Here is a 12763-nt window from a genome sequence, read left to right on the forward strand (position 1 = left end):
AATTATTGTTAGTAAAAATGGAAGTAGCTGTTAGAGTGATAAGCTGTAGTCCTTATATGAAGACTAAACTCTATAAAAAAACTCCTGAACAAGACCTGATGAGCTACTTGGTTGGGAAATGTATCCAAATGCTAGGAAGGTGGTACCTTCTACCCCAACTCCAGGGGAATAGAAGTTTCTGCCCTCGGGATTCTTCTGTATCTTGCTCTATATATCTCTTCCTTAGTATACTTTATAATATTCTTTTAAAATCATTATGATTTGAATATGAGGTGTCTCCCAAATGTTCCTAAGTTAATGCAGGAATATTCAGAAGTGAAATAACTAGATTATGAGAGGTGTAACCTAATTACTCCATCCTACTTTGAATGGACAAACTTGGTAGTAACTATTGGCAGGTGGGACATGGCTGGAGGAGGTGGTTCACTATGGGGTGTGCCCTGGAAGGGTTCATATTTCCTGTGGCCCTTTCCTCTTTCTCTGCTTCATGGCTTCTGTGAGCTAAGTAGCTTTCCTCCACTGCACCTTTCTGCCATGATGTTATACCTCACTTTGGAGCAGTGGAGTTGGCCCACAATGAACTGAATCCCTGAAACTGTGAGCCAAAATAAACTTTTCCACCTTTAAGTTGTTCTTGTGAAGTATTCTGGACACAGTGACAAAAACCAAACTAATACAGAAATTAGTATCATGAGTGGCATAGTTGCTATGCCTAACCTAACCACGTGGTTCAGAAATCTTTGGACCTGGTTTGCAGGAGAGGATTGCATATGTTTGGAGATGGAGGTTGGAGAAGCCAATGTTGTAAACAGAGCATACTGGGAGATTCCAGTGGAAGCTCAAAACAGAATGTGGTAAGAATGCACACAATAAAGATTGTACTTCTGAGGTTTCAATGAGGATTCTACTAGGAATCAGACTAGAGGCCATCTGTATTATATTCTGGCAAAGAACTTGTCCACATTTTGCTAGTGTCTTGAGATGTTAGGCAAGGCCAAATTTAAAGGCGATAGAAGAAATCCAGTAGAAGAAATTTCAAGGCAGCACAGCATTAAGGTAGTAGCACAGATTTTGCTGGCAGCTTCTTGCTAGGTTTACTGTGAGAATCAGGAGCAGAAAGAAGAGCCCAATGGTTTTTAAAAAATCCTTTTGGCCAGAACAGTGAAAGAAAACTTAAGTCAAGAAAGTTGTGAGTGTTGAAGAGATCATAGCTACTAAAGAAACAAACTTTACAAAGACACAATAGGAAAAAAATGGCTTGAGGGCAATTTAGGAATTTTCAAGATCGCACCCACTGCAGGCTCAAGGTTGTAAAGGAAAATCCTTTGAGAACAGATTCTAGGGGCAACCTGCTTAAACTTGGGGTCCTAGGGAGTTGTTTCTCTATGCTCAGCTGCCCAGGTACTCAGAGGCTGCTGCAGCTGTGATTCCAGGGCACCAAGCTACAGCTCCAAGCTGGAGGCAAACTTTGGCATCATTTACATGATGCTGGTTCTGCAGGAATGCAGGATACTAAAGTTAAGTTAAGGGAACATAGAGGCTTCTACCAGATTTCAAAGGCAGTGAGAAGCCAGGCAAAGTATAGCAGAGTCTGTGTCCCTGCACCTGTCCCCAAGAGTGTGATATATGAAGGTGTTAAAGTAAAGTCAATGGAGACTTCAGGAATTAAGAGATGCCATATGAACTGCCTAATGAGAAAAGCTGCTGGCTGCAGAAAGAACCAGTCTAAAAGACAGCACACATGCCCTGCAAATAGCAAGGCCAAAAGGACAGGGCCATCCCAGTCCAGTGCAGAGAAAACCTTGTTGCCATGTGTCCTAGAAGCTATATGCAGAATTACCAGACCTGTTTGCCTGGGTGGGTTTTGGTCTTGCTTTTGCCCTATACCTTCTGTGTATGTTGCCATTCCTCCATTTTGGAATGAGCATGTTTACTCTGTGCCATTGTCTACTGCACATGCATATATGTAACTTGCTTATAATTTGTAAAGGGGTTTGGAATTTAGCTTGAGTCTCAGATGAGAATTTAGAGTTAGACTTTTGGGCAATGCTGGAACTGTTAAAACTATAGGGACTCTTGGAGAGGAACTGAATGCATTTTGCATTGTGAGATGGACATGAATTTTGGGGGGCCAGGGGCAAAATGCTATGAATTTGGGGGTGTCTCCCAAAAGCTCCTGTGTTAATGCAGGAATATTTAGACATGAAATGACTAGATTATGAGAGCTATAACATAATCGGTCCATCCTACTTTGAATGGACTAACTAGACAATAACTGTAGGCAGGTGGGGGGATGGTCTGGGGAGATGCATCACTGGAGACCTCCTCCCTGCAGCCTCTTCCTCTTTTTCTTTTTGCTTCTCAGTCACCATGAGCTGAGTAGGTTTCATCGTGCCTTCTGCCATGATGTTATGCCTCACCTTGGGCCAGGGTAATGGAATTGGCCCACTACAGACTGAACCTCTGAAACCATAAACCAAAATAAAATTTTCCTTCTCTAAGTTGTTCTTGTTAGGTATTCTGATCACAGCAACGAAAACCTAACTAATACAATAAACAACTGGCAAATTTAAATAAAGTATTTCCCTGAGTTCTATGAATTGTTTTGGCAAATTAATCAAACCCAAGGAGGGAGTCATAGGACTCCCAACTTATAGCCAGTATGTGAAGAATACAGGCAAAAAGCCAATACTTGTGATGAGTATCTGTAACTGAGTGCAGTCTTGTTGGGCCAAGTCCCTAACTGGTAGAATCTGACTCTAAGTAGAGAGTGTCATTAATTGAGATGAGTTAAAAGACGCCCCACTGGTATTAAAAGAGTTGTATAATTGCTCAGGTTGGAAAAAAAATTCATACGTAGAGAAACAGTTGCTTTCCAATCTAGGAAACTATGAATGCATTAGTTTAATTTCTGAAAAATTCTCTGGAGCAGAAGAAAAAGTAGTTATGTTATGTTATTCACTTAATAATATGAGTATTAATTCCAACCCACCAGTTAATACCTCCAAAAAGTTCCCCATAAATTAAGTTCTTGGCTAATGAAAGGGAAATTTTGAGAATTAGGTTGCGGGAATAGCTAGTGGTAGAGTGCTTATTTAGTATGCACTGGGTTCAATCCCCAGCACCAAAAGAAAAAAAATAATCTTTTTTTTTTTTTTTAAAGTTTTCGGCGGACACAACATCTTTGTTTGTATGTGGTGCTGAGGATCGAACCCAGGCCGCACGCGAGCGAGCTACCGCTTGAGCCACATCCCCAGCCCAGAAAAAAAAAAAAAAATTTTAAATATCTATTTCAAGGGAAAGAAAAGAGCTATTTTGAAATATGTGAACTTCAGGATTTTTTGGAAAACATCCTGTCTCTTAACATTTCCATTACATAAAAAGCACTCATTATTGAACTGAATTACTACTTACTTATGGGACTTGTTCATGACATGAAGAGATAATGCTGGGGGAGGTGGGGAAGTCCAGTGATTATTTAGTTTAATTTTTCAAGTCTCTTATTTACCAGTTATGGTAGTTCTCTAAACACAGAAAATACTTACCTCTCAAGATAACAGTGATTTAGTTTTATCTAATATTTCCAAAAATAAGTACATTAATTGCTTTTGAAGATGAGGGGGTCTCATCATCTAACTTTATGGGTCCAAAGTAGAAAATATTCACTGCAAGCTATTTACCTGTTAGGATAAATGCTATGAGGGTGAGAGGAAGTCAGGTCCTTTCAGTATTTCAGGAAACTTACAAACCCTACTGCAGAGGGTACTATACTTTTAAGCAATGGCAAATATCTCTTGCTTTCTCTATATATAAAGTACATTTTGACTCCTTACCCTATAGACTTCATGACTAGTTTTTAGTTCACATTATTAAACCATGGATAAATATATATATATATATATATAAAATATTAAATAAATTAAATAGGAAAACAGACTAATGTTTTAAATTATTTTGGAAAGGTAGGAAAAATAGACCACCAGTCTTTTAAATTATTTTATATTTCTAGTGTATGTATCTGAAGTTATTCTCTTCATTTAAAACATATGATTCTCTTGATCCTTTTGCAAGGAAAACATACAATTTTGATAACAGACGTTAACAGCACTATGATAATTTAGCAGAAAAGAACACTGATTTTGCCAATTGTATGTTATTGCAATATCTACTATAAGAAAAAGTGGTACAAATTTTTATAGGTTATTAAATTGAAGGTACATGAATACCTCTTTTAAAAAAATAAGCATGATAGGCTTTTATTCAATAGGGGTTTTAAATTTCTTTAACCTTTACTGTATTTATTTATTTTTATGTGGTACTGAGGATTGAAACCAGTACCTCACATGTGGCTAAGCAAGTGCTCTTCCACTGAGCCACACACCCAGACCCATATGAATAACTCCTAGTTTACATATCCTATTCTTGTTAGGATATACTAGGACAATTTGATTTATACATAAAAATCATACTTTAAAAACTTGGAATACTCACATAACAATATGAGTATTAATTCCAACCCACCAGTTAATACCTCCAAAAAGTTCCCCATAAATTAAGTTCTTGGCTAATGAAAGAGAAATTTTGAGATACCTAGGAAGAAAAAAATGAAAAAAAAATACATATGCTACCTTACCATATAGGAGTTGACTAATAACCATTTTCTATGTTTACTATAAATGTGTCTCATAAAAGAAACTAACAAAAGTTAATAAATTACAAACTGATTATAATCATGCAATAATGACCAAGGTCTGGTAAAGATGTGTGTAATGAAAGATGGCAGTAATCTTATTTATTAAAACAATAATTATCAACTACAATTTAACACTAAGGAACCCCAAAAATGTTAAAAAGACAAAATGTCCCTATTTACTGCACTAAGCTCACTTTCTCTATTAATTCATTAAAATACCTTTTTTTCTGTTTTTATCCAATTTTCAAGTGAAGATTTTATTTACTAGCAAATATTCTCCATCAAAGTAGAATAAATGTCTTTCAATTGAAACTAAAAGTTTTCCATAAATTTCTTATAATAAAAATTGCCAAAACTACATATAAAATTAAGAATCATTGCTAATTATTGTCAACTTACAGTAAGGAAGAGTTGGATGTGAAGTCATTCTTCTGACATTATTAATGGCTTTCTTAATCATCTGGCAAAAAAAAAAGAATTATTTTATAGTTTCAATAAAAAGATTAAGAATTTCAAATATAGGGCTAGAGGTGTAGCTCAGTGGTAGAGCTCTTGCCTAGCATATGTGCAGTCCTGGTTTCAATATCCAACACCAAAAAAAAAAAAAAAGATGATAAATACAATAAGATAAAAAAGTAAAATAATTTACATTGTGACAGGAAAGTCAATTATTTATTTTCATATGACTTTACCACTTCCATTATGAATACTAAACTTACTAAACATATTAACATTAAGATTAATATTAAGAAGTTTAATGGTGCTCCTACCAATTCTCTGATTGTACTAAATTTACTGGAATATTCATGAATAACATGAAGTTAAAAAGACAGAAGCATGTGAAAATAAGAGAGATAAACAGAAATTCAAGTAAACTTTGATAGTTTGGGACAATTAACTCATCTTATTATTTATTTATTTATAGTACCAGATATCGTGTCGCTAAGTTGCTTAGGACTAGCTAAATTGCTGAGGCTAGCTTCAAACTTGCAATCCTCCTGCCTCAGCCTTCCCAGCTGCTGGGATTAAGTCATGTGCCACACACATGATTAAAATCATGCTTTGAATGATTTAACTAGCTTGTTAAATAAGAATGTTAAAAATACACAAAATTAAAGGGAAATTTTTAATTTGTAGACTACTTCTTACTTGTACTGCATCATAATTATAGTTACATGATATTCTAAGTCTCAGGTAGATTTTTTGTTGTTGAGCTTTGGGATATTGAATTGTTCAATTAGCTTGAAATCTGTATAGAAGATGAGGAGTTGGTAGGAAGAAAAGAGACTACTAGGTCAGCAGAACTGTTGAGGGATAGAAAAACTAGAATATATATGAATGCACTCATACTCCCAAACAGCGGAAGTTGGTTATAACAAATATACTCTTTTTTGTATTAGTATTCATGAGTCAGTAGAATGATAGAATTAAAAAATATTTTGTCAATTCTCCAGATAAAAAGAAAAATTAATTAGTATCACTTTTGTTTAAATCTCATATTTAAATCCCATGCTCTTAAAGATGCCTAAAAGTTCCTGTTCTTTTTTTCATCTTTTTTTTTTGGGGGGGGGGGCGCGGGGTATAGAGGATTGAACTCAGGGGCACTCAACCACTGAGTGACAACCCCAGCCCTATTTTGTATTTTATTTAGAGACAGGATCTCACTGACTTGTTTAGTGCCTTGCCATTGCTGAGGCTGGCTTTGAACTTGATATCCCCCTGCCTCAGCCTCCCTTCCTAATGGGATTACAGGTGTGCGCCATGTGCGCCAAGGAGCGATTTTTTTTTTCCCTGAAAGCACATATTGAACTTTGTAAGACAAAAAAAGAAAGAAAAGAAAAGAAAAAAATCATTAACTACCAGGGGAAATTCATATAAAAGAGAAGGACCTTATTCTATTGGCCTTGCTTTCTTGAAAAAAGGATGGGTCAATCCCAATATTTATGTTCACAAATCATGACATCCACAACTAAAAAGCTGTCCTAAGATGTAGACAGGAAAAAAATTCAACCCTAACAGAAATTTCAAAGATAATTTCTATTTATAATGATTTGGAGTATAAACAAATTTTTCTATTCACTGACAATATGTCCAACACTATTCTTAGGGATCATCAGTCTATAAGGCAGTCAGAATATAAGCTCTGAAAGAACTTACATACCAGAGGGTATAAAAAGACAACTAAACAATGATGAATTGCTGATTTCAACAATTAATAAGTACTCTTATAAAGATGATAAAATTAGATAATAATGGATAATTGGGGATGCAGTGATGAGGGACAGATATCTTTACTAGGGAAGTCAGGTAAATCTCTGGGAATATGAATTGAGATCTAAATGGTAAAATAGAGGAAAAGAGCATGTTAAGCAGAAGACAAAGTAGAAGTTCTGACATGGCAGTAAGACTAATGAGTTTGAGAAACAGAAGCCAATGTAAATACAACAAGAAAAACCAAGTGAAGAAGGAGACAAGGCTGCAGTAAAACTTTTAATGCATTAGAGGCTATGTTAATGACTTGTTCTTTTAAAGTTGTACAGGAAAGGGCTGGGACTGTAGCTTAGCGGCAGGTGATTGCCTAGCACACATGAGGCACTGGATTCATTGGATCCTCAGCAACACATAAAAATAAATAAAATAAAGGTATTATGTCCATCTACAAAAAAAAAAGTTGAATTTTTAAAGAGGGGAGCAACAATCTGATTGATGCTTTAGAAACATTTGTTGCTCTGTATAGAACAGAGTGCAAGAGACCAGCAAGAAAGCTGTTATATGAATTGTACTGTATTCTCTGAAGCTGGAAAAAAAAAGAGTCTATTATTTCTATGCATATTTTCTGTATATTCTCTTTAAATTTGATTTTAAAATATTATAATTAAATTTTACAAATTTAAACATATTTGTCAACTGAAAAAAATCCAACTATATTAACCAAGTCATGTCATTTGAATAATTACTAAATTGCTTTTCAAATTCAATTTAATCCTTAAAACAGTGGCTCCTGAAATCACCAAATTAAGAAGAGTAGAGGGCTTTATATTGAGCTCTACCACAAATTCAACATAGTGACAAACTGAAACACTTGATTTTTTTAAAACTCAAATTTCATTTAAATGAGTAAGGATGAAATGAGTAAGGAGTAAGGATGAATGAGTAAGGAGAAAACAGCTACAAGAAATAATGCAAAGAATTATATGGTTTTATTAGCTATAAAGAAATGTATTAAGTACCAAATATTAAAACGTATTATTAAAGATGATGGAGCCTTTCCTTGAACAATTACCCAAACTAATTGATAAAACTTTTTTTTTGGTCAGGGAAAATATTTTACAGGACTTATAAAATTTTAAAACAACAACAAAAAAAAAAACCCCCTGCCACTTAGAAAGTCACTGAAACAACATGTGTTTCTTTGATTCTATGAATCAATTCCTATACCTTATATATCAATAAAGAAAAATCTTGAAGGTATAAATATGGATCACCTATTAGGTGATCAGGTTTCAAATAGATCCCCCTTCACTTCAGAAAAAATCTGTTTCCATTAATATTTATATCACATTTTGCTTAATTTTTTAAAAAATTGTTTTTGTTTAAAAAAAGATATTTTGCCTCTGTATGAAGAAAAGGACTGGGGCTGTGGTTCAGTGGTAGAGTGTTTGCCTCGCACATGTGAGGCACTGGGTTTGATCCTCAGCACAACATAAAGAAAATAAATAAATAAAATACAGGCATTGTGTCCATCTATAACTAAAAAGGGACCATTTTTACTATTAAATGATATTTTCTAGACCAGGGATTGGCAAACCATTTTTTATAAAGTGCTGGACAATAAATATATCAAGCTTTATGAGCATATAGTTTCTGTTGCAAATACTTAATAATGCCACTGTACCATGAAGGCACCCACAGGAAAAATATAAATAAAGGGTTTTGGCTTTTCCTATAAAAATTTATTCATAAATGTACACTAAAATAGAATTTCATGAAATTTTCATGAAACCACAAAATGCATGACTTTTTTTTTAGACCCATTGAGAACACAGCTTGTGTTAGACTACTTGTCTAACATGTGTAAGGCCATGGGTTACACCCCCAAATAACTAAAAAAAAAAAAAATTAAGCATTGCTCTTAGTGATGTAGCTATTTAAATATAGACTATTGGGCACGTATTAATCTCTCCTATGGGCCATACCATGATTACACCTGCTCTGAACCATTAGGTTTCAAAAAATTATTAATTAAAATATACTTCTTTGGTTTTAAAACAAAGCATACTTTTAAAATAATTTTATGTATGCTTATTTTTAAAATTTATTTTAAAATAAACTTTTAAAAAACCTTTCAATTATCCTTTTTTATCCATTAACCAAAATGGCAGAGCTATCAAAAACCTAAATATCTTTAACTTTACATACCACAGATGCTCCTCTGCCAGTCTGTGTACTACCAAGCCACGGCATGTTGATTGGAGTGCCAGGATTACTATGTGTATATGGCGTTGTGCCTTGAACAGCTGTTAAATCATCATGAGCATGTATAACCAAGAAATCTTCTGATCTATAAAGGAATGTCAACCAGAATGAAAACAACCTATCACTCCTTCTTTTTTTTTTTCCATCTGAGAGCTCTAACGTTGACTATTTCCCTTTAAAATAGATTTTCTTCAACTCTTACTCCTAACTCACAATGACTTTCATACTCAATTTCCATTCCCTTCACTTACTCTCTCTCTCATAACTCTTACTTTCCTTTTTGAAGCTCCTGCCACCCATTATTTACTTTTTACCACATTGGGTTCTACTCTGCTTATACTTTAGTAACATTCCTTAAAAAAAAAAAAAAACTTTTAAAGGTTATAGTTCAGCACATATAGTCCCAAATATAACATTTTTGAATAAAAACAAAGTATAAGCGTACCCTTTGGTTTCCAATTCTACATCATCATCTACCCAAGTATAGATCTGTGTAGCCAGAATTCCAGAAACATCCAGTTCTTGAACATCATGGCTGGAAGCAATTGCTATGCAATTTCTATTTGCCTGAAAAATAAATCATACGGAAATTTTTAAATAAGAAAGCACAATAGATACATTGGGTATGTCTGAAAATAATCCCTAAAAATAATATTTTAAACTAACTTAAGCAATTAAACTTTTGGTGAAATAATCATAAGCTTGAACTTTGAGATATGTTTATGTTCTAGGAATTCCAGTACATCCAACAGAAAGCCAACTATGAATGGCAGTACATGTATCAGCTTATTTGCTCTCCCAGCACTCACTCCCTCTAGTCTGCTAGAATGCTACAATCTCCCTAAAAGTTTGCACAACTCAAAACTGTGAAGGGACCAGGTGTAGTGGCACACACCTGTAGTCCAAGCTACTCAGGAGACTGATGTGGGAGGATTTCTTGAGCCCAGGAGTTTGAGGCCAACCTGGACAACACAGTGAGATCCCATCTCAAAAACCAAAAACCAAAAAAATTCCCAAAGCAATAAACAACAACAACAACAAACCCCCAAATGTGGAGGAAGATACTAAAGAAGATAAAATCTCTGAAAACTAGAGAAAGTAGGGAGATAAGAAATTCTAAAGACATATGGTTAATTAGTTAAATAAAATAATATCACTCTCTCCTAAAACCTTTCAGTTTCAGGCAAGAAAAACAGAAGTAGGAAAGATTCACAGAGAAAAAGTATATGGGCAAGAAAAGAGAGGAAGAAGTATGCCAGAAGAAATCACAAATGACAAGTTGGTCAGATTAAATTATGTAAAATTTTAAAGATCTATGGATTAAAAATGCACATCTCAGGGATGTAGCTCTGTAGTAGAGCAGTTGCCTAGCATGAGCTAAGCTCTAGGTTTGATCAGAAGCACTGAAAAAAAAAATAATAATAAACACATCTCAAACAGAAAACAGAAAGATACCGACGGCAAAGAGAAAATACGATTACTATATTATTATGTGAAATGCTAATGAATTAATAAGTAAAGAAAAGGATAACTAGACTATTGAAGATGACTGTCCATGGATCTCTCCAATTTTGAATGTCTTATGAATCACTGACTGTCCTTTTTTTCCTGTAGGATCATTCCCAGGATGTTTATACAGTGATGGTTTTCTCCTTCCAGAGCAAATGTCAGGTATGCTTACTGTCCATTAGAAAAGACCTGGGTTCACTAAAGTGAGTGATCCTCTCCTATAACATGACCCATTGCATATGCAGGTACTGTTTCTATATGGTTCTCTTTTGTTGTTTCTCAGTTTGAATCGTAGCTCAGAGAACCAGTGTGAAAATGATGATATTCTCGCTACTGCTCTTGCTGTCAGAAATAAAGTCTTTTGTCTGTGATTCAGGATTCTCATATCTTCAAACAGCATCCATTATACTGTGAAAGTTAACTTGTTAGCTTGAATATAAAGTCAAATCTCATAAACTTCACAATTCTTGATATAGTTCCCAACTAAACAAATAGGGAAAAGTTCAATCTCAATGATATTAACAAACAAACAAACAAAAAGAAATATAAACCAAAAAATATTATTTCTCAATTATAACTTAGCAAGGATATAAAAATATCAAATCTGGAGAAATAATTAAACAAGCATACACTTACAAGTGAATGGCACACTTTAAATATATGAATGATTACTCATTACTAGTTACGTATATACAGACCCCCAAAAGAAAAAAGCTAGTTAGTTGTATTGGATAGACTATTTTAAATAAAATTTTCTTCAGAAGGCGGCAGATGAGTAGGGTATAGACAAAAATTTTATATTTGACATATGTATACCATGTTATAAACACACTACAATATAAGAACTGCTTGACAAAGGACCTAATTCCAAATTTGCCTGCTTCAAGCAGAGTTAGTCATTGTTCAAGTTTCTGAGAAAAATGAGATGAAAGATACAGGGAAATAAGAGGACAGAATGACAAAGGAATTGTGTAGGAGAAATCAAAGAGAAGACAGGCTTAGCACAAAAAGATGAAGAAATAACTGGTGTAAGAATTTCTGAATGAGTAATTCCACAGGATACATAACTAAATTACATAAAATTATTGCAAATTAGGAACATATGAACACACATGCATGCACTTGTACACACACATATGCCTTCTTTATCCTTTAGGAATACAAGAAAAAAGATAACATTTATCTTTAAATTAATGGAAAGAAAACAAAACAAAAGAAGTGACTAGAAACTGTTCAATAAGGCAATGAAGGGAGATAAAAGGGGGAAATAACTAAGACAAATTTCAACGCTGGACGATTATATCTAAGGCTACCTTTACTATTGGAACTTAGAGACATCTCTAAGGAGGATGGTAAGTATAAGTATAAGGAAAACAAAAAAAAAATACTATTTGGGAAACTACTGGTAGTGGGAGAATTTATAAGCCACATATAGGCTTAAATTTAATCAAATAGTAAGAATTATATTTAACATACTCATAAGAAATATAGAAAATATTTTCTTTGTGTTACGTGCTATTATCTCACATAAATTCTAAAGTTATTGCATATATAAATAATTTATATGCTTTTCTCTATTGCAATAAAAAATCTTATCAGTTACATTTCCCAAATTATATGTTAATAAAATCACATTACCAAATAATATAATCAATTTATAAAATAAAGAAAACTGATTCAGGTTATAATTTAAGAAGTGTGAAGTAGTTTTGGAAAGGAGAAATAGAGACATTAAATAAACTTACTGATTCTTCAACTATGAACATGTAATGATTAAAGAAAAGAAAAAAATCTATAGACTTACTTTATTAACAGCAAATGCAGTAATGATATCAGATTCCTTATGAATAATTCTTGCTTTACCTCCAGGATATCCCAAATCTGCTTCTATCTACAAGGAAGAAAATAAAATATGACTTTAAGAATAGGCCAAATAGTATGCTAGTCTAGCATCTGATACTTGCATAAATTATTTTAAGAAAGTTTTTTTAGATATTTCAATTCCAAAGGTGCTATTGTATATAATTCCTAAGACAAAATTGATTGGATAAGGGGAATTTAATTTTTTTCAAATTTGTTTTTTCA

At 33.7% G+C, this 12763-nt stretch overlaps 1 protein-coding gene across 2 annotated transcripts in view; it reads right to left on the bottom strand.

The window, feature by feature from the left end:
• Positions 1 to 12763, bottom strand: part of Dmxl1 (Dmx like 1) — a 166473-nt gene that overhangs the window by 20212 nt on the left and 133498 nt on the right. For both annotated transcript variants that reach the window (XM_077801239.1, XM_077801235.1), the window contains 4 exons: positions 12483 to 12569; positions 9615 to 9736; positions 9113 to 9254; positions 5093 to 5153 (listed from right to left, as the gene is read on the bottom strand). In XM_077801239.1, coding sequence (XP_077657365.1) covers positions 5093 to 5153; positions 9113 to 9254; positions 9615 to 9736; positions 12483 to 12569 — 412 coding nt within the window. The remainder of the gene's footprint in view (positions 1 to 5092; positions 5154 to 9112; positions 9255 to 9614; positions 9737 to 12482; positions 12570 to 12763) is intronic.

This window comes from Urocitellus parryii, chromosome 1 (genome assembly GCF_045843805.1).
Source record: "Urocitellus parryii isolate mUroPar1 chromosome 1, mUroPar1.hap1, whole genome shotgun sequence".
In the NCBI taxonomy this organism is placed as follows: domain Eukaryota; kingdom Metazoa; phylum Chordata; class Mammalia; order Rodentia; family Sciuridae; genus Urocitellus; species Urocitellus parryii.